The sequence below is a fragment of the Anarrhichthys ocellatus genome, unplaced genomic scaffold (genome assembly GCF_004355925.1).
Source record: "Anarrhichthys ocellatus isolate YVR2014 unplaced genomic scaffold, GSC_Weel_1.0 scaffold79, whole genome shotgun sequence".
In the NCBI taxonomy this organism is placed as follows: domain Eukaryota; kingdom Metazoa; phylum Chordata; class Actinopteri; order Perciformes; family Anarhichadidae; genus Anarrhichthys; species Anarrhichthys ocellatus.
Window position 1 is genome coordinate 1,648,002 of NW_022280109.1, and position 26,478 is coordinate 1,674,479.

General features: G+C 45.1%; 1 protein-coding gene across 1 annotated transcript in view; it reads left to right on the plus strand.

Annotated features, from left to right (window-relative positions):
* afap1 (actin filament associated protein 1) overlaps positions 1-26,472 on the plus strand; it is a 76,560-nt gene extending 50,088 nt beyond the window's left edge. The window contains exons 7-14 of the mRNA XM_031874262.1: positions 149-277; positions 677-984; positions 1,777-2,029; positions 8,551-8,674; positions 22,681-22,845; positions 23,020-23,210; positions 23,364-23,531; positions 24,566-26,472. Coding sequence (XP_031730122.1) covers positions 149-277; positions 677-984; positions 1,777-2,029; positions 8,551-8,674; positions 22,681-22,845; positions 23,020-23,210; positions 23,364-23,531; positions 24,566-24,592 — 1,365 coding nt within the window. The 3' untranslated portion in view covers positions 24,593-26,472. The remainder of the gene's footprint in view (positions 1-148; positions 278-676; positions 985-1,776; positions 2,030-8,550; positions 8,675-22,680; positions 22,846-23,019; positions 23,211-23,363; positions 23,532-24,565) is intronic.
* Positions 26,473-26,478: the final 6 nt, after the last annotated feature.

Here is a 26,478-nt window from a genome sequence, read left to right on the forward strand (position 1 = left end):
AAAAAAAAAAAAAAAAGTTTTTTGTTTTTTTTTATAGTTTATATAATAAAAGGTCGATACTTGGCGTCCGTGTATCGATACAATATCGCCACGCAAAATATCGTGATACTATGCTGTATCGATTTTTTCTCCCACCCGTATGGGACAGTGGAGGGACCAGGCAGCGCCTAGTCTGCCTGGTGGACTGGAGTGGGGCAAAGAAGGACTGATAGTCCTGGGAGGTTTTTTGGGCACCGAGGGCTTTCAAGCAAAGAACTGGGAGGGAGTGAAGGAGAAAGTGTGCACTCGGATTTCTAAATGGAAATGGTTGCTACCCCAGTTGTCGTATAGGGGAAGAGTTCTGGTTGCCAATAACTTAGTTGCATTGACTCTGTGGCACAGACTCATCGCTCTGACAACACCGAGAGGCCTGATTGAGGACATCCAGAGATCTATCGTAGACTTTTTCTGGTCTGGCAAGCACTGGGTCCGGGCAACAACTCTGTACCTGCCTGTTGATGAAGGGGGACACGGACTGATTGACATCCAGTCCAAAATTGCCTCTTTTCGACTCCGGACAGCTCAAGGACTGCTCTATGACTGTGGCCCAAGCTGGCTCGACACAGCTTGACTGCTGCTGAGGAGAGCTGGGTGGTTGGGCTATGACAAGCAGCTGTTCCTCCTGGACTGTTCCAAGCTGGGCCATCTGATGAGGATGACGGCGACATCGATGGGACGCCCTGAAAGACAACAGCAGCAACACCTCAGTCCGGCTGATCAACAGAGTGGAGGAAGTTTGTCCATACCCCAGAGAGAGTTTGCTGCAAACCGAACTCTGTGTGACCAGTGGTATGACTGCTTTGAGTACTGCTTCCCCTCTCTGTCCATCACCCCCTCTGTGGGGGAGTGGCAGGAAGGAGGAAGTCAGCTGCTCACCTTCACAACCCCGCACCTGGAAAAGTTCCAGGACGTGGGAAAAAAGCCGTCTGCCACACCTGTGTCAAGGTTGTCAACTTGCGCTCTTTGGCAGGGATGAAGGAGTCGAGGTGGACTGAGTTCTTTGGTCCAGATATTTCCCCGAAAGGCAGTTGGCGGTTGAAAAGCGGACAGCAGACCTCCAGTGGAAGGTTGTACACTGGGCAATAGCTACAAACAGGTACAGAGCGCACCTTGATCCGGTGCTGGGCGAGCGGTGTTTATTCTGTTCCCAGAGTGAACGCTGAACTGTTTGTTCAGTGTCCTCGGCTGTCAGCACTGTTTGAACTTTTAAAAAGGTGGTTCCAGGGTCTTGGGGATGTTTTTATGTTTGTTTTGTTTGTCTTTGGTCCCAAATACTCTGTTAAGAGAAAAACAGTTCACACGTTGGTGAACTTTTTGTCCAGTATGGCTAAGTTGGCCATTTGGTTAACACGCAGGAAACGGGCTCAGAGTACCGGCAGTGTGGAGCTGGTACCGGTTCTGAAGGGACTGCTAAAGGCCAGACTAAGGGTGGAACACACTTATTACAAAATGGACAATGTGACGGCCTTCAGACGCATTTGGGCTGTTGGGGGGGTTTTATGCTCCGTTGGAGAGGAGGAGAGCTGATTGCTCATCATAAGTTAAAAATGTTTCTGTGTTTGGATGAGTTGATTTTATTTATTTTTTTTGAATTGATGACGTGACATTGATCTGGTGTCTCCTGGATCAATAAAAGGAATTTAAAAACCAAAAAACCTCTCTTCTCCTCTCCCCTCCACTCCCCTCCTCTCTCCTCCTCTCCTCTCCTGTCTTCTCTCTGCTTGCTTGCATGCTTTAACACAAGGACCCGGAGGTGCAGTACTCCAGTCCCAACACAAGGGGGTGCCAACTGAAAGAGGAGGTGCTCTATGAGAATGCTGACCTCTATGAGAACATGCCCTCGTCCAAGCTGGACACTCGCTATCCTCCCAAGCCTTCCTCTTCTTCTACTTCGTCTTCCTCCACCTCTACCAGTCACTACAAAACCCCTGTTTCTAAATTCTCCTCTAAGTTCCTGGCTGCTGATACTAAAACTAAAGCTACTGCTCAGGTGACTAACACTCTGCTCCTTAATCACTGTTTTCCTGTTCTACTCTTGACATTCAAACTTTTTTAATAATAATTTATCAGTCTATAACTCTTTGTCCAGTGTTTTTCCTTTGTCAACATCTAATGTATAATTTAAAGTTAACGATCAGATAGCCTTATTTTTGTGTTACTCATGTGAAAATAACTACCACACACTTGACCTCGTCTTCTAAGCAAGAAGATTTCTTTGTATGACCTTTTCTGTGTGCTTTTATTTTGATGGAAGCACTGAAATATTAGGACTTGACTTGACATTACATTGCAAATATGACCAGAAGTCAAGGTCACTGTCACTGCTATAACTATGAAAATAGAACAGAGAACATATAGTTGGATACGTTGTAACCCATGGCTCTCGGCCTGATGGGGAATGAGCATCTGGGGAAAGGGGCTTTATTTCTGGGGTTCTGGTGTAGTGCAGTGGATATCCAGGCCAAGACTTCCTTCACCATGCACTGCTCATTACTTTCCGATTAGCAGCTTGAGATGTGAGACTGGAGTTGGAATCAGGGACAACGTGTAGAACTGGATTGTTTCACAAGTAGCAAGTTTACAATCTGATTTTAAACCAATAAAAAGTGTGTCTCCCAGGGAATTGTTAGACTTGGTGTAAGGGCTTTGTTAACACTCAGCACAAATTCTGTGTTTTGTTATCTGCTACTTTCTGAAGAGCCCTAATGCATTTTGTTTTACTTTATCTCGATATACCTCTCTCACCGTGTGTTGGTGAAGTTTGGCTCCATTCAAAGATGCATTCAGCTGCTTGAAAAGGCGACTGATAAACACAAACCTCTCTTCATACACAGACAAGAACAGCAGCATATAGCTGATGGGTCTATCACAGACCTGGCATTGTACGGCCCCCGGGTCATACCCGGCCCTTTGGCTGTCGCAGACCGGCCCGCGGGATGTCAATGGGAGATTAGGAATAAAATGTAAATAAGTGTACATCATGCACGGAATACAGCTGCATTGCTTTTATTTTGAAGGCGACTGTTGCTGTGTTTATATTTTATATCTCAATTTACGTACATTGGTACGTTCGTGGATGAGCGAGCAGGAGCGTCACTGCAATCCCAATAATGGCAGTGTCGGCAGCCGGAATTCAGGCGTAATTCATCCCCCGTCTCAGCCATGTTGGCAACCGGACTCGACCCGACGTGTTTCTTCCGGCCTCCGAGCTTACGCCGGAGCTGGGCCAGGTCATTTGGGCTACCTGGGATGTGTTGGTGATGCAGAGCGGACATGGACATCTGAGGCTTTTTAGCTAAGCTGCTAAAGCAACATGCTCAGAAGATGTTGGTTCTCTTTGGATCAACCAACATATGTGAACAAACATTCTCTGTGAGGAAGTTTAACAATCCAGATCCAGATCCTCTCTCACTGACGATCACCTGTCAGCTGTCCTTCACATCTCACCTCACACATTCAACCTGACTTCAGAGCACTCGTTCAAGCCAAACACACACTAGATTTCTCGCAAAAACAGAAAGTGAGGACATTGGACTACAAACAATAGTAATACAAGTACTAATTTTGCAGAAACATGATCCTTGTCAGTGTTTGACTATTATATATGAATATTACAAATGTATATTTGTTTGGATCATTATTCCTGCTGCAGATGTTTAAGGTGGAGCTCATTTTAACTCCTTTATACTCTGTTGTTCAGTTTGGGTAGTTAGGAAGGGTTTGAGAAATTATAATGTGCAAAGTAACTAGTAACTAAAGCTGCCAGACAAATGTAGTGGAGTAAAAAGTGCAATATTTCCCTCTGAGATGTAGTGGAGTGGAAGTACAAAGTTGAATAAAATGGAAATACTCAAGTAAAGTACCTTGAATTTGTACATAAGTACAGTACTTAGGCTTAGTTACATTCCACCAGTGATCATACTATTTAGTCTTACCACTCACAGCTTATCAAAACCATACAATTTACTGCTTCATAAAGAGGTGGAATAATATTGAGCAGGATTGAGTTCAGTCTATTGGTCTAGCCCTCCACAACAGTCCCTGTTTCTCATGTGGCCCCTTGGGAAAAAGAATTGCCCACCCCTGGTCATGTTTAAAGGAACAGCTTATTCCATGGTCAGATATTAGTGTTTGGGAGGCAACACAGAACCACAGACATCTTCAGGAGGCAAAGGAGAGAGGGGGAGGTTCCTCACTAAGTGCTCCAAGTATTATGAAATAAGAGAAGAATTTCTTCACAAAGCCAGCATCGTATGTCCAGAAATCGTCTGAAACACAAATCACTTTGAGAAAAAATCAGGAAAAAAGCTGTCTTGGCTCCGAAAGTCAGGCTTCATGTTGGTTTAATTTTGACGGATAGTCACATGTCGAAAGTGTGTCTAAAATGATAGACGCAACATAAAAAATATTTCCATATGATGGTGCAGCCATAAAAACAGAGTATTGTTCATACACAATATGTACAGTATGAGATACTGTCAGACATTTCTTTGAACTTCAAAGTCATGAGAGTTAAAAATGTTAAAAATATGAGAACAATAACTATTGATGAGAAACAATCCCTCTGCAGTTTACTGTGGGCTTCTACGACACATTATCACCTTATAAAGTTGTAGCAATATAACATGTCAGGAAATATTTGCTTCAGAGCAACATTCTCTTTCATGTGGAGTCATGTTTGTGTCCACCTGATGAATGTAATTTCAATAGCACCCTCACTATCACAGTGCATTCCTTCACTGAAATGTTGAATCTCCTGATTTACATCCACTGTGAAGAGGTGAAAGTGAGAGGTGATTGGCTGAGGAAAAAAGGAAATCCTGTTTATTATTCCTGCAGGAGCACTCTGGCTCAGTAGACAAGATGTTGATGTTGGCCACCCAAAGGGCCACCTCTCTTTCCCCTCAGCCTGTGAACCGTGTTCCTCCTCTGCTGCTGTTAGTAGTACTTTGATCATCACCGTGACGTGGCCTGAAATCATTCCTTTGGAAACATGCAATATGCACTTTAGCTCCAGTTAAACACGTTCCAGTCCAGATTTTTAGAGATGATACTGAAACATAACAACACTGAAATACTGATAGTACTTCTGTTTTGACCAGATCTTTGTTTCTTTGTGTGTTGCGTGTAGTATGTGTACATCAGAGTACTGTTTGGACTGTTTGTGTGCGGTTATCCCACATAGTGTAATTCCCTCCTCTCCTCGACAGTGAGCGTCAGCTGTGTGTGTGTGTTTTATATTATACAGCCCTGTTCTGAGTGCCACCCTGCCTCTACGGCCACATGTGTTACCGCATTGTGTTATGTGGAGCTCCACCACTTTGATGTGGGTGCTGTGTGTGGCGTGGCCAAGGGGTGTTGACATTGCCTCCAAGACCACAAAGTACCGCTCCACTATAAGAAGTAGATCCTCATCCAACGAGGCGTTCAACAGACTGCAGGCAGTCTTGATGTTTGGAGTTTTTAACGATAGATCCCTGCCGCTAGGAGGAGTTGGGTTAGGAGGATATTTTTATTCTTATTATGTTTTTTCAAAGTTTCCTGCTGTCTCCTTTTCAGCAAGACACACCCACTGACCCACGTTTCATTACAATCAAGGACATTCTGCAGACATTTTATGGACCTGTCTCACTTTTTAATAAGTATTATTATACAATCAGCTGTTGAATATAATGTGCTTTAGCAATATGAACATAGTTGCTGAGATTATGTATCCGGCTATAGGAATGTTTATGTTATTAAATTACTGTGGAATGTAGAATTTGAATTATACTCTGATACCTTTACCTTAGTCTGTAGCTCCATAATTTAAAGAAGATTTACTTTAATAAAAAAGCAAGACATGTGAAATATGAATATTGACCCCATATTCTTCGGGTATACACAATTTTCTTTAAACTGGTATTTTGTCCATGTTGTGTTTTTAGCTTGTTGTACTGCCCCCAAGTGTTAAAAGAAATACATGACTGCAGTTTAAGGAACCCATCTTGCATTTTAGAAAGAGAAAATAATTTAAATTCTTATTAGGGCCCGAGCTACTGACAACGTCGGGCCGCGAAGGCCCTGTTAAAATTGTAAGGGGTATTGTTATTATTCTGATCTATATTTTTACAATTTGGGAGTCTTTTGGGGGTACTTGCCATGCATAAAAACTCACCAAATTTTGGGGACTTGTCAGGCCTGGTGAAAATAGCCATCTGAAAAAGGATGCATGTCTCTGTGTGTAAAAATGGCTCTCTAGCGCCCCCTACAAGTCGGACCGGTGACGCCCCTCAGCCAGTATGTCCGATTGACTTGAAATTTGACACACATGTCCGACTCCGCTAGATCTAAAAAAAAAAGCCTCTCAGACCCCTAAGCTCTGCCTACTTAGATTTTCCGCCATATTGAATTTAGTGAAGAACACATATTTGCAAGCTCGTCCTACATGCTGAGTCTGATTGCTACCAACTTTGCTGTGGATCATTATTGGATCTAGATCATCGAAACTTATCAAAAGCTTTTTGATAGCTCTTAGCGTTTACAAGATATGGACCAATAAACTTCCTAGGGGCGTGGCTTAATATCAATACACATAACTTCTCAACCGTTTGTCCTAAAATTACAATATTTGCAGCATATGTGCACATCGCATGCTGTAACATACCCTGAGAATTGTTTTGCATTCAACCAGTAGGGGGCGCTACAGCAAACCCGCGAAATTGTGCTTTTTGTCACTTTTTGCCGATTTCAGCCTTCGTATTTTAACGAACTCCTCCTAGAGAATTTATGCGATCAACTTCTCCTTTGGTCAGGATGCTCTTAAGACCTTTGTGATTAAAAGTTAGCAAAATCGAGAGTTTTCATGGAAGAACCTTGACGTGGCGTGGCGGCCATTTTGCCTCATTGTTTTTGAAAAAATAAGTTCTTATAAGTTGTTATAACTCCAAGGTACATTATCCAATCCGCACAAAACTTATATTTTATACTTTTCTTTATTCCTCCTAGCCAGGTGATCTGATGAGTCTCAAATTTGGTACGGATAGCCTTAAGACATTGATGATGCATCATCATGAATATTGTGAGTTTTCATTGAACGCTGTTGCCGTGGCGACGCATCGTTCGCCATGAAAAAGGAAGCTGATGGTTTAGTGGGTTAAGATGCTCAAAAACTCATGGAACTTTGTACATGTGTCATAGGTCATAGGAAGACATAGTGTATATGGGTTTTTGGCTTGTCCGTTTTAAATTGCCTCTATAGCGCCCCCTACAAGATTTCAAAAGATCAGCCCCAGCGCTACGTTTGAGCTACATGTATGAAACTCGATAGCCACATGTGGAGACTTAAATATAAGTCTCTTGGGACCATGCTCTAAACCCTACCAGAAGTCGTCCAGTTTCATTTATGTGTCATTTTTCAATAGATTTTGGCCTATTTCTAGTCGCTATACTTTAAGGAACTCCTCCTAGGTACTTCATCAGATCAACTTTAAATTTTGTCAATACAATGACAACACTGTTGTGATTAAAAGTTATCAAAAGCTTTACGTTGGACGGAATCGTTTAGCCGTAGCGGGCGGCTACTTTACGTGATTCCCCATGAAAAAAGCTGATGTAACTCAGCTGGACTTTTTCCAAACAGTCCCAAACTTCACATGCTTGATAACACTCATGGCCTGAGGATGTTTACAAGCTAATTTCCCCTAATACTCACAGCGCCACCTGCTGGCGAAAGGAAATCTGGATTTTGTCATAAACACCTCCGATTTATATGACTTTTACACAATGTGGTTTACATTTGACACATGATGCATGTTTGCACACACTGCCAGGCAGAGGATACAGGAAGCATCAGACTATTTGCAAAGCATCATTTCCAGCATCAGGCGGTCGACGCAGGATTAAATCCGTCTCACTCGCGGACGCGCAGGCCAGAGTCCCGCCGCCACCCCCGACACACTGCAGATTGCGAGGGCCCGTTCATCGCTGCTCGCAGCTTTAATTTAAATTAACTTTTATTCTAATAGCCTAATATTCTAAGGTTAAAGTTGATTATACAAGTACCAGCTTTTTAAAATATTTCCTAAATTCTTTCAGATTCAGAATTATGTTTTAAAAGTATGAGTGTGTGCATAAAAACTAAATTTGACTTAGATTTTAAGTTTCTCTGAATATGCTTAAACACAGTTCCATTTATAGGCAGATAGAAACAAACACAACAAGCTAAACAAACAGAACTACTATGTACATACAAGTTGGTGAAAAAATAGGTATATGCTGTATATAAATGTATATAAAAATAAACAATGAGCAAAAACATATCTATATACCAGTCAAGTGCTTTGTAGATTGTAAGCAAGTCGAATACAAATCTATAGTCTTTTAAACTGCATCATATATCTTGTTTAGTAGTTTGATTCGGTACAATTGTTGGGACAAATTCTATGTATGTGTGTAGCTTTATTACAGTTAAGTATTAACTTTTCTGAGAGATCTGAAAAGTCTTCCTCCTCCTTGTTCTTCTCCAATCAGCTGAAGGGAAAGAAGGGGCCCAATGGGACGGCATCCAAACAAAAGACAGAGCCAAAGAACCAGACCAAGAAGAATGGAGTCAATGGGACGAATGGGACAGCTTCTCTGAAACAGAACGGCTCCAGTAAGTAGCTACAAAAAGAGAGTTCACATTATTTTCACTGGGGACTAAAGGGTTGATATCAGAAGAACTTAACAAACTAAAACAGTAAAAGGCAGGACAGAAAGTCAATTTTTGTGTAATTTGTAAATAATATAAAAATTGGAATAGCATTAAAATGTCAACGCAGACCACCTTTCCCAGTCAGCTGTCTTGTAAGTGAGAGTCCCAGCCTCACCTCCGCCAATTTCTTTCTAGCAAAAGTCCACTCCACAGCAGATTGGAAAAATGCAGGATGTCAAAATTACAGTTGGTTTAAAGAGGAATGACTTAAAAACCTAAAACCCACGCTACCCTCGAGACGATCCATGTGACGCATGCTGGCCAGACTGAAGCCTCCTGCCAACGTTGAGGTAACGCTCTAACAGACGTGATAGCAGAAGCCCAGATAGTTGGGAGACGATGACACTTTGTGTTAATCCGTGTGGTTCAGAATAGTATTTTCACTAACAAGGACCACGCCAATAACAGTATGAGTTTTGAGAGATTTATTGCATGGTGGAAAGATTGTTAGATTCAAGAAGTGGAAGGGGTTGAGGGATGAAATAGATATAGGGTAGGGGTAGAGGGATGAAGGGGAGTAGGGTAGAGGGATGATGGGATGTGGGGGTAGGGATGTGGGGGTAGGGGTCGAGGTAGAGGGATGTAGGGTAGAGGGATGAAGGGATGTAGGGTAGGGGTCAAGGTAGAGGGATGAGGGGTCGAGGGATGAGGGGTCGAGGTAGAGGGATGAGGAGTCGAGGTAGAGGGATGTAGGGTAGAGGGATGAAGGGATGTCAGGAAGAAGAAACGAGGAGGGTTCGTAGAAAGGAGGTTAGGCGACCGATGGGGGATCATTGATGTCCGGCAACTGGCGGGAACAGGGGGACTGGAGACTAGGTTAGGGGCCATCTCTTCAGAAGCTCTTGGGGAGCAGAGTCCTCAAAAGATAGCTCCATAAAGACTGATGCCGATGGCAGTTTCTGGAGTCGTTCGGGTTGGAACGAACTTATGAGAGGTACGTGGGGGAAGACCAACAATCGCGTATCTTGAGGGTGTGGTTGGAAATTCCTTGGCTTGAAGTGTTGGAGGTGGCGCCGAGTAAACTCGGGGGGTATTCTGGATCGGGCCAAGATATGGCGAAAGTGCTGGTGAGACCGCAACGGAAATCTTGCGGGGAGTTCGGCTGGCTGAAATTTGAGCTGAAGTAGTCGCGGATGGGTTCGTACGGACTCGAGTAAGAGTCTGGTCGGAAACGGTAGATGGGTTGAGGTGGACCGTATTGGTTGGTCTTGCGGCATTTGAGGTGATAGACGACTGTGTCGGGAGGATGTATGTGATGTCTGACGCGGTGGCATGTCGGGACGGATGGAGTTCAAGGTGGTGAACTCAGAGCAGCGAAGGAAGCTGGCAAGAACGTGGACTTTAATGCTTTGTCCATGAAGGGAGACGGATGACCTGAGCTGAGGGTGAGGATGCCGCAGGTGAGGCGTTCGAAGTGAGGGGCAGCCGTTTAGTGGATATTCCGAGTGGATGGCAATGGTCTTAATGGACCGTTCATGCCCCGAAAGAATGGCTACTATGACTATGGAATGCGTTTCGTAGATCGCGGAGGAAGGTGTGGGGGATGAGAATTCAAGAGGCCAAGGACCGATTGTCACTGTAGAAGCCGTCGAAGCTGATCGAGGGTGCTGCGTCTGTGAAAAGCTGGATGTCTTCGGCTTAGTGATGTGTTCGTCGTGGAAGATGGAGATGCCGAGAAGAACTGGTGTCAGTTTAGCTCGGTTTACGTGCTTCGTCAAGTGTGACTTGGTCATGGAGGTTTGTAACGGCGGCAGGGACTAACAGGATGTGTGGCAAGGAGGATTTGTTTAATCTATTGATTCTATTGATTTATTTATTTATTTTATTTTATTTTATCTGGTGGAGGAAAGCCGAGTGTTTAGACCGTGTGCTGGGTTTGAAGAAGGCCATGGTTGAGCATCTGGGCCTGCAACATATTAGCTGGCTACGTAATTAAATACTCTTCCGTGCCAGTAGGTGGCAGTAGGTAGCACGATAATGACCGTGGTGATTAAGACAGTAGAATTAAGAGATGCACCGAGGTTGCGGTGACAAGACGTTTGTCCGGATTCAGGTAAGCGATTTTCTGGCTGCTCTTGGACGGACGCATGGCGGAGTAATACTCGTCCTTCCGAAAGAAACGAAAAGGTATCAGTAGTTGGGATCGGTGGTAAGGACTTGGAGGTGCTGGTGATGTCTGCTCAGGTGGGGAGTGGCTGTTTGGGTGCAGCGACGGAGCTTGTTTAGCAATTCCCAGGAGATGTGGGGATTGCGTGTGGATGGCTCGATAATTGGGCGAGGTTCATGTGGTTACCGGTGGTCGATAGCCTGTGTTGTGTTGAATGGAAAGGCAGGAGCGAGGGAAGAGGAAAAGATCCTGGGATGAAAGGATGTATGTGCATGGGTTGGAAATGCAGATTGGGGAAAAGAGGCTGCAGGGTGCGATATCCCTGATGCAGAGAGAGTAAGGAGGGGGTGCGATACGGACTGGCCCTCTAGAGGGGCTGGTGTGAGTGACCGGGCTTGTCTGGGCGTCGATGTAGCGGTCGGCGCTGGTGGCTCGGCAATCGAGGGAGGTGTAGTGCCGAGCGGCCGTGAGCAGTTTGAAGAGTTTGCTTTTCTGTCGGACTGGTGGAAATGGATGTTGAGCTGGGTGAGTGCATACTTCAGTCGAGAGACTGTCCACTCTGAAATGCGGGATGTATGGGGCCATCGGAGCGTTGGCGTGGGGGAGAAGGGTCGCTGTGGTTTTGGCCGTTGCTCAAGCGGCTGGATCTCGAGGGGGTGGAAGAGCGGCGTTGTGGAGGGACGATGTCTCTCGGGGATCTCCTGCTGGAATTGTCTGCTGGCGGAGCTGTGGAAAGAAAACCAACCCCGAGCTGCTCCCTTAGCTGTGCCATATACCTACCTGTTCTGTTGTTGGAGCGGTCTGTGCAGCTGGGGTAGCCGCTAGAGGTGGGAGGAGTTAGCCGAAGTTGGCCGAGATGGGTGGAACCTGGAAGGTAGAAGTAACAGAACATGAAAGGATGCCAGGATGGGGGGATGGATGTGCCTGGGTTAATCGTGAAGTTAAGGGGAAAACATTGCGAGGAGATGTCTCTGGCACGGGGGGAGCTTGACGGCCAGAGTCAGTATGGCATGGGACGACTTAAGGCAGGACGCAGTCGACTGCCCTTCTCTAAACATATCTAAGTTGAGGCCGACAGCAGACTGGAAGCAGCAGCCTAACTTACACTAAAACACCTTCTCCTGAACACCGTATATCTGACTCCCGCATGCGTTTTGACAGATATTTAATCGTGGCTCGTCTTGAAGAGGATCTATTCATAGCCTTGGACCTGGTCTCATTACCCTAATAGTGTACTTATTGGCCGTATTAAAATCAGATTAAAGATTCACAATCAGAGTGTACAACCTGGCCCTCTGGAGGGACTGATGTAGATGGATGGTCTTCTTCCGCTGCGTCATGACGTCATCGGCACACGCCTGACAAGGCGCCGGGAACCCAGAAGTGCTGTGGAGGCTCGGAGCGCGAGAGGGGTGTTGTGCTACAGGTGCTTGAAAAGTTTGGAAAGTTGCGCTTTGCAACAGACTGTTGCGTTGGATGATTGCTTTCTTCGTTTGAGAGACTGTCCACTCGAAGAAGTGGAATATATAGAGACTGTCGGGGCCTCGGAATGGCGAAAGAGGGTCACGGTGGTTTACCGGTCATTCGAGCGCCTGGAACTCCGGCTGTCGGGAGAGTGGCGTGGGTGAAGAATTGAGAGGATTGGGGTCGAAGGATGGGGTTGTTGGAGTTCCACGCCTTCCGGGCTGTTGGAAGGCGGGGCGGACGGCTTCGGAGTTGACAGAGGATGGTTATCGAGGGCTGCGGGGAATGTGGATGGCTAAACGCAGCCGAAGTTGCTAGCGGCGAGCGTGGTGAGAAAAAGAGGGAGCTTCGGGATATGGCTGGTCGTCCGGAAGGGTTGAGGAGAGCCTTTGTGAAAGGTAAGCGGTTTTAATATGTTGTTTGTCTGTCGTGCCTCGAGTTGAAGTGTATGAAAGCTGAGTCAGGGAGCGTTGCTCGTCTGTCTTGCGTCGTATGAAAGCTTGAAGCTGAGTCGGAGAGCGTATGCTCGTAGGGGACGAGGTAGGAGCGTGGGGTAGGGATGGAGCGTTGCTCGTCTGCTGAGTCAGAGAGTGTTGCTCGTCTGTCTTGAGTCGTATGAAAGCTGAGTCAGAGAGCGTTGCTCGTCTGGATGTGGGGTGGGGGTAGAGGGGTGTAGGTAGAGGGGTGTAGGGATGGAGCGTCTGCTGAGTTAGAGAGCGTCTGTCGTACGTCATGTGAAGACAAGAGTCGAAGAGGGAGTGGACGAGTTCGTTGTGCTTAAATACTCTGTGCAGAGGACATGAGCGGTGTTCTGGGCGTGGCCCTGTTCCTGAACAAACTCTATAAAACTACATTTCTTTCTAATGTGTGAACCAGGAGGGTTGTAACCGCTTGTGTAGCCTGCCATTCCTCTGAATGTCGGAATGGAAATACCAAAGATGTGCCACACAATTCTCACATTTCCAGTGTCAGATTGAATTTGAAAATGTCAGCTGTGGTTTGATTGAGTGATTTCTCAAACGCAAAGTTCACATGCATGCACATACACACACGACCTTTGGATGGTTACCCTCAGTCTTTTTCCAGTGAGGGTCCTGGGGTAATGACTATGTGCTGAAGGGTTATGGCTGTGGGTTCATTGGGTTTCTGGGCACTTCATGTCTTACAGTGTCCTGATAATAAATGCACGGCTCTCCTCTGTTTTGGTCTTGTTCAGGAAGATCTTCAGATAGACGACAGGCACCATCACACAGGGGGTCTTTGGGGTCTCTCAGCCCTGTTTTGGTTTCAAGTCCAGAGCTCAGCTCTTTAAAGTGATGGTGTGGATGTTTGGAAGTGGGGTTGTATGAGGTACTCCATAGTCAGTGTATTACCTACAGTTAGTGATGGTGAGATGAAGCTCCATGAAGAATTGAAGCTTTCCATCAAATTGGTTCACTCATGGGCTGAAGCTTCATGGCGCTTGATTTGCTCTACTATGCATCAAGTGGACAATAAATGTAAAACAGGCAGAATGATTATAATGACACCATGGCTTTGGTGTGTGAAGCTTTGAATTGAATAAATGAATGAATGATGTTTGTGATGCTCGAATAGATTGCAAACAAATGCGCAATAAAGTCCCAAGTCCACAAAATGTGTGTCAAGTCAAACAGGGGTTTTCTTTTATGTAGAGAGAAACAATATAAATAACTGAAAGGATTATAAACTAATGTTAAATAAAATAATAAATGAAGCCGTTAGTAAAGGGATTGATACTGACTGTGTGAGTGTTCGGAGGGAACGCAGGGCGGAACCAATCTGCTTGGAGGTCAATATAACCAGAGACGCAGTAACGCGCTGTGTCGCAGCAAATACGGTCCAAAATCGGACAAGCACCGTACCGACAAAGATCGCATAGTGTGGAGATCTGCGACGTCGCTGCATGACTGACGAGTCTGAGAGGTCTGGAGAGGCAGCCGGGCGGGGAGCTGACACTGCGCTAATAAGCTGAGTGTGCTAAAAGAACTAAGTGTGCTAAGCTGAACTGAACTGAACTGAACCTACCAAAATAAAAGGAGGAAAAGGAAAACGTTCTTTGGTTATTGAGTGGAATCCAGTTGGGACCCTTCGGGTGGACTCGTCATCCTTTTCAAGTTGGGAAAATGCAGACATTAAGAACATAACTTAACAGTTAAAAAACGGATAACTTGACAGTAAAAAACCGCAAGGCTGGGGAACTGGAAAGTCTGGAGAACCAGGACAAGAAAAACCAGGAGCTTTCAGCTGGAACAGCAGGAGCAGTAAATTGGAATCCTGGGGAAGGAAGACAATCAACTAAATATACATGAAAACGGTATTACCGTGTATTACCTTCTCGCCTGAAATCAACCTGAAATTAAACATGGCGGATCAAGCTACTGGGAAATCAGTAGAACAACTCAAGGTGGAGCGAACCACAGCAAAAAGATTGTTTACATGTCTGGTCAACAGCATTACCAAGACTCATGAGGACATGTCTGAAGAGGAGCTCAGACAGTTTCAATAAGCTTAAAATCGAAGCTGAGAAAGTCATGGGAGCGAATGAAGATGTGGAGGCTGGATTCATTGCTGAACTGGAGGCGGAGCTGGATACAGATGAATATGCTGTATTAACTGAACAGCAAAAAGCCGACCTAGGAAGGACTTCCGATGAGTGTGAGATGAAATTAAAGGAGACCAGAAGTCTGATTCAGGAAGCACTTTGGGTCAACTTTGGGAAGATTGAATTGTCAACAGCATTACAGGCAGCAGAGAGCGAGTGTGACCGTGCTGCTGCTGTGCGGCCCGATGGTAACCAGGAGGCATATGAATTCATGCTTAACCACATGCAAGGACTGGTAAAGACCGCAAAGGAGGTGCACAGTCGGTGGAAACTATGGATCCCCAAAAGTGAGCAAGGGGACTTTCAGGGCAACTTAAAAGGACTTCAACTCCTCCTTCCAAAGTTGGTCTCCAGAAAGGCGGACTATATACAGGCTAGGAGAAAGGAGGACGCTGAAAGATCACTTGGGGCCATGACTTCAAATTACCCCATGCCAACCACCATCGGACTGAAACCTACAGCCCTTCCAAAGTTCAGTGGAAATAAACGTGACTTCCACAGGTGGAGAAAAGACTGGGAAGCACTCCAGAAGCAGGGTGAGCCGACCGGTTCAATGGAGGTAAAAAAGTTTCAACTACTGGACAGTCTGGATGACAAAGTCACAAGAGACCTTCACCTTACCACCTATACCACTGCAGGTGATATTTTCCGAGTCCTAGAGAACCGCTGTGGCAATCAAATTGCTATTGCCATTGAAATAGTGGAGGAGTTGCAGAGAATGCCAGCTGTCAGAAGTCATCAGCCACGGAAAATAGTGGAATTAATCCAAGCTGTGGAGAAGGCACTTCAAGATTTGAACGATCTTGGAGACACAGGCGGAATCAAAAATCCTCTGGTAACAAAGTCAATTGAAAGCAAACTTCCAGAAACTCTGAAGGAGTGGCTAGTCTATGTCTCTGACAGGACAAATGCAGTGGCACCAGATAATCGATTTGACAGTCTCCTGACATTCCTCAAAGGGCAAGAAAACATATATGCCAAGTCGAAAAGAGACCAGTTGGGAGCCAAGACATGCTAGAACCAAGTCTACCAAATCAGACAATGACTATTTAGGGTGTGTAGTCTGTGGTGATGGAAAGCATAAGAAAAAGCTCTACTTTTGCAGACAATTTCGTGCACTGAAGCTGGGAGAGAAGAAGGCTGCAGTAAGAAAGTTGGGAGCATGCAGAAGGTGTCTTGAGGTTCATGATGACTCTTCATACTGCAAAACTGACTTTCTGTGTAAAAACCAAGGCTGCAAAGATGAGCATGCTCCTGGGCATCACTACTACCTGTGCCCCAATGCTGAGATGAAAAGAAACAGCATGAGTCAGAAAAGTCACAGATATGGCCCAGAGGGGGAGAAAGCCAGGAGGAAATATACAGATAATCAAGAGGAGTTCTTCAACAAACTTTCACCAGAATTGGCAAAACAATGTCGCGATGTTTTTTCCAACACTGCTTCAAGAGCCTTTAGCACTATACAAGATCAACCAAGCCTTCTAGTGGAAAGTGGATTGCAAGAGCTACCAGTAATTATGATGCTTCTCGAGGTCACAGCTAATGCTGGACAAAAGATCAGAAGATTGATTGATTTGGCTTCAGACACAAATTATATAACCCATGAGGCTGCAAGCAGACTGAACCTCAGGAGTGAAGAAATGACTCTCGTCGTCCATGGAGTTGGAGGGATGAAGGTTCGTGTGGAGACAAGGCGGTATCTTCTAAAGATCAGAGTAAAGACTCCCAAGGGCACTCTCAAACCCCATCAATTGGTTTGTTATGGACTGGACAGCATTGCAAATGTCCACAAAAATGTGACACCGGAGCAGCTGCACAAATTCTTAAAAGACATACCACTTGATGAACTTGTGAGACCCAAAGAAATAAATTTGCTCATAAGTCATAGAGAAGGTCAACTAGCACCACAAAGAACCAAAGCTGTTGGAAATCTCGTACTGTTGGACGGACCACTTGGAAAGACGGTCGGCGGAACGCATCCAGACCTCTTTGAGGAACTTACTGTGTCAGCCCACATGTCCAAGACACACTTTGCGAGGTCAATGAGAGCAGCGGCTGTAAAGTACGAGGAGCTCACTAGCAGGACACCAGTAAGACTTCTACCGGACAAACGGGTTGCCACCAAGTTTCAGGAGTCAAGGACTTCAACCACCAATAAGGACTTCCTTGAGTGGTGGAAATGGGACAGTATTGGTGCAGCATGTGAGCCAAAATGTGGGGGTTGCCACTGCCAGCCAGGTGGCAAAGAAATGACTCTTGCTGAGGAGAGGGAACTCGAAATAGTAAAGGAAGGCCTCACCTATGTCACAGGTGATAACCACAGTGAGGAACCACATTGGCATTCCCGATATCCTTGGTTAGAGGATCCAGCCTCTCTGCCAAACAATAAAAGAACAGTCAAGGCTACGTTTCTCAGGACAGAAAGACAGCTAGCCAAGGAACCAGAGTGGAGGGTTGCCTATGCCGCTCAAGTGCATGACATGGTTGACCGAAGAGCTGCAATCAAACTGTCCAAGGACGCAATAAACGGCTGGAATGGGCCAGTGTGGTATGTGAGTCACCTTATTGCTCCTAACCCACACTCTGTCACAACCCCAGTAAGACTTGTGTGGAACAGCAGTCAGAAGTTCAGAGGTGTGAGCTTGAATAATCTGCTAATGAAAGGTCCAGATGTCCTCAACCAGATTCGCGCTGTCCTTCTCAGATTCAGGTGTGGAGTACATGCTGCCCTGAGTGACATAAAAAAGATGTACAATTCTGTTTGGTTGGAGGACCGGGAAGTACACCTTCATAGATTCCTCTGGCGAGACTCAGAGGATGAAGAGCTGGAAGAATATGCAATCACGAGAGTAAACATCGGAGACAAACCGGCAGGGTGCATTGCACAGCTGGCAATGCGCGAGACTGCTAACCTCATTCCTTTCACCCACCTCAATGAGGAGTGTCAGGTGCTACAAGAGGACAGCTACGTTGATGACATTCTCACATCCCACAATGATCTTGGCCAGCTAAAAACCATCACAGCAAATGTAAAGCAGATCTTGAAAGCTGGAGGTTTCAAGCTCAAGCCATGGGTCTTTTCTGGGCAAAGTGGGAGGATGGGTTGGAAGGACAAGTTTGAGAGGACCAAGGCGAAGACCATGGTCCTGCCAAACCAAATGAGCGATGATGACAATAAGGCGCTCGGCCTGGGCTACATGGTCGAAGAAGACAAGCTCCATGTCATGATCGCAATCAATTTCTCGAAGAGAAAGAAAAAGATGAGAATTGGCCAGGACCTTCATCAAGGACATGTCAGAGATCAGATACGAAATCCCCTGATGCGAAGAGAACTGCTCAGCCAAGTTTCAGGGCTCTTTGACCTGAGTCGGCCTGGTAACTCCTGCTAAGCAAAAGGGAGCTATTCTGGTGAGAAGGGCATTCCAAGAGGCAAAGAGCGAAAGATGTCCAGTCAAAGACCCATGGGACACAGCACTCTCAGACGACCTCAGGGAGGATGTAATTAAGCTATTCGAAGAGTACATCCAACTCGGCAAAGTCATGTTCACCAGAGCACTAACGCCTCCATGCTACATTGAGAAACCTTGGGAAATCACGTTCTCCGATGGAAGCAAGCATACCTATGGAGCAGTGATGTACCTAAGGTGGAACTCGGACCAGGGCCCAGTCGTTAGGCTGGTGGAGTCAAAAGCAAAATTAACTCCCTTGGACTGCAAAGGTGATGCTGTCAAGGCAGAGATTTGTGGAGCTGTGTTTGCCTCACGGTTAAGAAGGTACTTTGAGCTACACAGCTGAATCCAAGTTGAGCGGTGGTACCATTTGATCGACAGCCAAACAGTCCTTGGTGCAGTACAGCGAGATAGCTATGGCTGTCAAGCATTCTTTGCAAATCGGATTGGAGAAATTCAAAATGGCACAAGGATCCAAGACTGGTGGTGGATCCCTGGTCCGCAAAATATTGGTGATATAATCACCAGAGGGGCCAACCCTCAAGACCTGGATGAGGACTCAGAGTGGCAAAATGGACAAAAGTTTCTAAGTTTGCCAGTGAATGAGTGGCCAATCAAATCTGCTAAGGAACTAGCAACCGCTGCCAGAGAAAGCATTAACAAGTTGCAAAAGAAAGCATTTGTTGCTGCGCTGACGAGAGCCAAGGCAAAGAAAGCGGAACAAAATCAGAACCAGGCACAAACTGAACAAAGGAGACCACCTGCAGGGTCAGCCATCCGAGGCCTTGTCGATGTCAAGAGGTTCAGTAGTTTAACCCGATTTGTCAAAACGATTGCATGGATCTGGAGAGCAGCAAAAAAGTTCATTGGACAAAAGAAAGCCCTGAAGAGTTCAAAGTGGGAGGCAGTCTCTTTAGCAGGAGTTGTCTCAGTAAGAGAACGAGAAGATGCCCAGAGAGACATCTTTCTGGCAGCACAAGAGGGCACAACCTTCCCAAGCAGTCTATAAAGAGAAAGACTCTGGGCTATTGGTTTGTGATGGCAGAGTGCAAATCTTTAAAGAAGATCAAGTTGGGGTCCCTATCTTACCCTATGACGCATGGGTGTCCACACTGCTAGCTCGGGAGGCCCACAGTGAAAGTCATGACGGAGTGGCCGGAACCCTGCTCAAGATGAGAAGGAGAGCATGGGTCATACGGGGAAGGAGGATCGCTCAAAAAATTGTTGATGGGTGCATGATCTGCAGGAAGGCAAAGGCAAGGAAATATCAACAAGTAATGGGTGATTTGCCGCCAGAACAAACAGAACCTGCTGCACCGTTTCAATTCACAACAGTAGACCTTTTCGGACCATACCACGTAAGAGATGACGTAAAGAAAAGAGTGAGACTAAAAGTCTGGGGGGTGGTCTTTTGCTGCATGGCCAGTAGAGCCATCCACACAGAGTTAGTAAATACTCTATCGACCGAAGGGTTCCTGATGTCCTACCAAAGGTTCACGGCACTCAGGGGGCACCCAAGAAAGATGTGGTCAGATCCAGGCACCAATTTCATTGGAGCAAAACCAGTCTTGGAGGAGCTTTACAGATTCCTGGACGGCCTAAACAATGCAGCTCTTGAGGAGATAGCGGCAAAAAACGGGACAGAGTGGATGTGGAAAATCCACCCAGCCGATTCTCCACACAGGAATGGTGCTGCGGGAGCTGCTGTACGAATTGTAAAGAAAGCACTTCAGAGTCTTGGAAAGGAGTCTGAGCTCAGTTACAGCGAGTTCCAGACAACTCTTCACATAGCAGCCAACCTGGCAAATGAGCGCCCAATCGACGCCAGGATACAGAGCCGGGAAGACTGTATTCAATATATCACACCCAACATGCTCCTTCTTGGCCGGGCATCTCAAAGTGGGGATTTCAAAGCTTTTGACTTCTCCAGCTACCCCTACAAAAGACTCAGAGCAATGCAGTCAGAGGTGACCAAGTTCTGGAAGCATTGGAGCCAGCTCGCTGGTCCCAACCTATTTGTAAGAGACAAGTGGCACACTGCAGAGAGAAACATTGCTGTTGGGGACATTGTCTGGCTAAGTGACCAAAATGCACTGAGGGGGCAATTCAAGCTTGGCAGGGTCATCAATACAAATCCTGACACTAAAGGCATCGTCAGGGACGTCAACGTCAGAATCATTCCAAGTTACCATGCTCCTGTGACGAAAGCTCTAAAGGCCAGAGCAAATCATCCAACGTTGGACAAGCAGAAAGGAAAGGTCCAAGCTACCATCCTTCACAGAGACGTAAGGCGGTTGATTGTCTTACTACCTGATGAGGAACAGATGGAGAGTCAAGTCAGGACAGCATCTCAAGATGATCAAGAACACCGAACTGGGACCACAAAGTTTGCCTTTAAAGCTGGCGATCTGCCCAGTGGTTCCATGGGAAAATCAAGTGGGAACACAAAATGTGTGTCAAGTCAAACAGGGGTTTTCTTTTATGTAGAGAGAAACAATATAAATAACTGAAAGGATTTTAAACTAATGGTAAATAAAATAATAAATGAAGCCGTTAGTAAAGGGGTTGATACTGACTGTGTGAGTGTTCGGAGGGAACGCAGGGCGGAACCAATCTGCTTGGAGGTCAATATAACCAGAGACGCAGTAACGCGCTGTGTCGCAGCAAATATGGTCCAAAATCGGACAAGCACCATACCGACAAAGATCGCATAGTGTGGAGATCTGTGACGTCGCTGCATGACTGACGAGTCTGAGAGGTCTGGAGAGGCAGCCAGTAAGGGAGCTGACACTGCGCTAATAAGCTGAGTGTGCTAAAAGAACTAAGTGTGCTAAGCTGAACTGAACTGAACCTACCAAAATAAAAGGAGGAAAAGGAAAAAGTTCTTTGGTTATTGAGTGGAATCCAGTTGGGATCCTTCGGGTGGACTCGTCATCCTTTTCAAGTTGGGAAAATGCAGACATTAAGAACATAACTTAACAGTTAAAAAACGGATAACTTGACAATGTGAGGGGGGGTCCATTGCGTTTCGCTGCCCCTTATATTTTGAATCGCACGCCAAACCCGCGAACCATTTCCTGAATCAGTCACGTGGTACGGCCGGCTCGCGAGGCTTCGAACGTCACCAACACAAGCCTCGATACGCGCTTCACAAAAATCTTCCTGGATTACCTACAGTAGATGGAGAAACAGACAGCACAGGGGTAAATTATTTTTAGAAGCCTGAAGACTGATTTTAGAAACCTAAAAAATCAATTTTAGTTTAAGTGCTGTATTAAGAATATCTTTCAACAGAGAAGTGAAAGTGAAATACGTTTTTTTATCACCAGTCTTTCAAGAGAGCATAAATCATTTTCCCTGTCAGGTCAGTTCCCCTTGAGCAATATTCTACATATAGCATACACATAAAGGTGCAATATTCACAATTTTCAGGTTTAAAAATAGCATCAACCAATTATTGTGTATAAGAAAGATATAGTGGAGTAATGTCTACCTGAGCAGAGAATGAAGTATCTCTCTCTGTTTGTGTGTTGTAATCTGCTCTGTGCTTTGTTCACAACCTCGTATAGAGCACCTTTAAACTGATACAACTTTTCCACAGCAGTGCATTACTTTGTAATACATTAATAAGTACCTCATACAACCCCACTTCAAAACATCCTTGTGAAATCGATTTAAGTTTAAGTTTTAACAATTAAGTGATACATTTTTGCCAGCTTGATTGCATTTTTGAATGACATTAAAATACATTTACATGCTAATAAATAAATCATAGAGGGGATCTGAAGTTAAAACATGAGTTATTTATTATAATTTTGAAAATGATTCCTATTGGTAATAATAACATTTTAGTCACCAAGTTAACTGTTGAGATTTGGGGGAAGTTGACACGGTGAGAAACAAAGGCAAACGGTTAAATGATTATTTTAAACCTCCAGACACTCCAGTTCTCAGGTTGTCTACTTCAACTAAATAAAGTAGTCCGGTTGTGAGTCCGTCACCCAGAAAAAGACTCAAGGAAAACCAGATAAGAAAGTCTAAAGACAACAAGCCTTATTTTCAATAATAAGTCATCATGTCATGCGTGAATGTGTCCAACGTTGGTTAACAATAAAATAACTCATACAACAACATCAGCAAATGAGATAGCAAAAGTGCTAGCAGTAGTGCTAGCTTGGTAACGGCTGCCGCTCACATGACGGCCGCCATGCAGGACTTCAAAATCTTGGATCCAGCTTCTTCACACCCAGTCTTTGTTGTGCAGATGCAGAGCAGTGCAAGTACGGGAAGAACCGCGTTGAGGCCGACGCCAAGCGGCTGCAGGCCAAGGAGGAAGAGCTGATGAAGAAGAAGCAGGAGATCAGGAACCACCTGACCCAGCTGAAGAAGGAGAGGATAGACCTGCGCACTGCAGTGGAAGCTGCTGCTGGTAGGAGCAATAAGAGCTTGTCATTGAAAAGGTTAGGTCTGAAATTTAAAGCAGCAGGGAAGTGAAGTGTTTGGGGAAAAAGCTCTCCAACCTCTCTACTCAACATCTTGGTAGGTACACGTTTTTTACAGTGATAAACATTCACAGAGAAATCCCCCTCTCCTCCTCCATTAGGCAAACGTTCACACGCCTCGCTGTCGGAGCGACTGAAGAAGGTGGAGGAGGACTGCAGGCAGAAGGAGGAGCAGCGGGTCAACCTGGAACTGGAGCTGTCTGAGGTGAAGGAGAGCCTGAAGAAAGCCCTGAGCGGCGGGGTCACCCTGGGCCTCACGATCGAACCAAAAACTGGCTCCTCTGGAATCCAGGTCAGACCACCTGTGCTGTCTGCTGGTTCATTTGTGCTGCTTTAATGCTCCAGAGTAGTTTACAAATCACATGTTGCTTGGTTGAAATTAAGTAACTTGCCGTGTGTGTGTGTCTGTGTCTGTGTCTGTGTGTGTGTGTGTGTGTGTGTGTAGTCCCCAGGGACGCTGCGACGGGCCCAGAAGTCTTCTTCCTTCTCCAGCTGTGACACCAGTGACACAGAGTCCTGCTCTCTGCCGGTCAACAGCGCCTCACTGCTCCGCCGGCAGCAGGGGGGCCAGAAGGCCTCTCCAGTCCGGGGACACGTCCTCAGGAAGGCCAAGGTCAGAGCTCACAATGCAGACCAGCCTACAGCAATGTATAAGCGTTTGCTAATATCGGGCCAGTTGTAGCAGATATCTACATTTACTACACCAGTGTATCGGTAGTGTCTGTAGTCATGGATCAGACTTGAAACTCTACTTGTCAAATCATGTTAATGTTTGGCTGACCAGGTCTGTCTTGGTCTTTTTTGGCTTCTATATAAGATGCCACAGTCCTGTTTAAGTGTGCAGAACATATTTTACAGTATTTGACTGCACTTAGGGACAGATGATACTCTGTGTTTTGGAACAGTTCCCATAATGATTTTAGGGATGTAAACAGTCTACAACTTGAGCTCTCTTTATTTCAATATTTATCTCCAGCTTGTCAAATTCTCCCCATTGAATTAGCTTTATCTGCTTCAGTGTGTCCATGGATACACACAAGTATCACTCGATCACTCTGATGGTGAACGGGTCAGGGTTCAGCTCCTGTTCCCTAGTGGGACCTCCCAGTGCGACCAGTGACTGGAAGAATTGGGGGTGAATGTGGTCCTGCTTGATCAGAGTAGCTTTCCGGATCACTGACCAAGTGATGGGGTGAACCAATTATTTTGTTGTCTGATAAGTTAGCAGGACAGTCTGGCTTTGTGTTTGGTAGTGAGGGCAGTGTACCAGGATGAATGTTGAAGATGAGTACAGACGTTATCATGTCCTTGCTGACATTGAAAGCCCTGAGCAGGTGGAGGTGCTCCTGGGCCTTCTCGTACACACAGTCTGTGTGCAGGGAAAATTGTTAAGGCAGTTCAATCTAGTTCTGAACAAAACCATAGAAATATTGGTGTTGGTGGTTTGAACATTTGAATAATTTGTTTAGGTACTCCATCAACACAAGTTTTCTTTTGTCTTTCCTGATTTATTAAAAGACTTGAGTCTAGATTGATTTGTATGAGAATTATTACACTTGTACTGGTATTACTGATTAAGATGATAGTATTTATCCTGAAAGATGGAGAGTGGTAGTAAACTGGTGGTTCTCTGTGTTTGTTCTGCAGGAATGGGAGCAGAAGACCGGCACATAAACCAGCCAGCCCCTCACTTCAGTCTACTTTCATGTCTTTCATTTTTATTTTCAGAAATTGTGCGTATATTTATTTAAAACTGTTCATACAGTCTGAGAGTGTGTTGAGGAGCACACAAGCATAGCATTCACATCCTGTCGGTGCCACAACATGCAGACGTAGCATTCCTTTTTAAACTGTCTAACATTGAGCATGCTGAATGTACTAAGTTGTGCCACTTGTGTTGTCCGCTGTACTTTCTTTTCAGTCACCTTTTTTTTGATTGACAGTGTGTTTTCAAAAAGGTCAAAACCAAGTATTTATTTGTAAATGTTTAGTGGAAATACTAGCTTCCATTTTTTTTATTTATGTTGATGTATTTAAAGTTATTTGTGATGAATTTGTGGCGCTCCACAGAATCCCATTTCCTCCACCGTCATGTGAGTCAGCGTCAGCAAACAAAGTACATCACAACAATCTTACTCACACCAGCTGAGCTCTAAGGGCTCATTCAAGAAGCACAATTATTCTCAAGATCACCCAAACTGTAAAAAACACAATCCATTATGGAGGTTGATCTGAGACATGTTGACAGGACAGGTTTATGCAAAGCAGTGTAGTTGTAGAAAATGAACCTTTTCTATTAAAATCACACATTGAGACATCCCATAAATGAAGATGACATTCATTGTTTTTACTTGGTCATGGTTAGGACAGTTTAAGGACATTTTTACACACAGAAAGTTATTAATTATTACATTTATACATGAAGTATGTTTTCTTTGAAACAACCTAACACTACCAGTCCATATGTTCTCTATCTGCAGAGGTGAGTGAAGCATAGAATATCTTATTTTGACTCACAAATGTTATATGAGTATTATCACACACAGAAAGGATGCTCCTTATCCAGGATTCGCACACCCTGCTGACTAAAAATGACCATGGTAAGAAGTATGTGTCCCTCTACAGATTGAACAAAACTAACTACTAGACTGATAAATGAAGTGAAATGCTAGTAGCCACAGATTTGTCAGATTTGTCTGGCTACAACTGCAAATTCAGCTTTTTAATCTAGCAAATGGAATGAACATAATCAGTCTCACTTCATCGTCACCCCTCACTGAAAGCTGGTTTAACATTAGAAGCCGCCAGTATTCCAAGTCACCCAGTACAGTTTTAGCCATGCTGTTTCAGAGGTAAATGAGTAATCATGCTTCTTTTAATTGTCCCTTAGTGTGATGCTGATGGCTGGCATCGGGCTGTAGCAGGACTCTAGCCGGTGTGTGTTAGCTTTCAAAAGCCGAGGCGTGGCAGCCCTCAGATTTGGCTACTGCTTTACTGTAGTCCTGTACTGTAGTCCTGTCATCTGACTCTCTGTGCATTATGTGTGTGTGTGTTTGCGCGCTCAATTGCATCCAAGGCACATTCCAAACCCATCGACGTAGTGTTCTGCTAAATTAGAGACTGTGACTTTAATTTTTTAGAAACAACCACACACACTTGTCAGTGTCACATTTTCATGGAGGTTTATCAACGTTCCACTACGCTGTGTGACGCTCGTCATGTTGATTCTGCTCAATATACATGGTGCTTTGTTGACAGAAGTAGCAATAGTGTTCACTAATGCTTGAGTTTGGAAATCAATACGTACAGCACATGAGCACCAACTGCTCCTCGCTCATGTAAATATTTTCTAATCCGCTTCCGGTTTTCAAATCCATACCCCACAAGTGTGCGAGCTAGAGTGTAGTCGGCATGTTAGCATGAAGACAGGAGCGAATGAGTTATAGCTCCACCTATCTCGTTCATTTTTATTCCCTGTTGGCTCGGCGTGGCTTATAACTGAGCAAGATGTCTGATAATGTGAACCTGCTGTACATAGTTTGGCTTTGTGTATGTGGGGG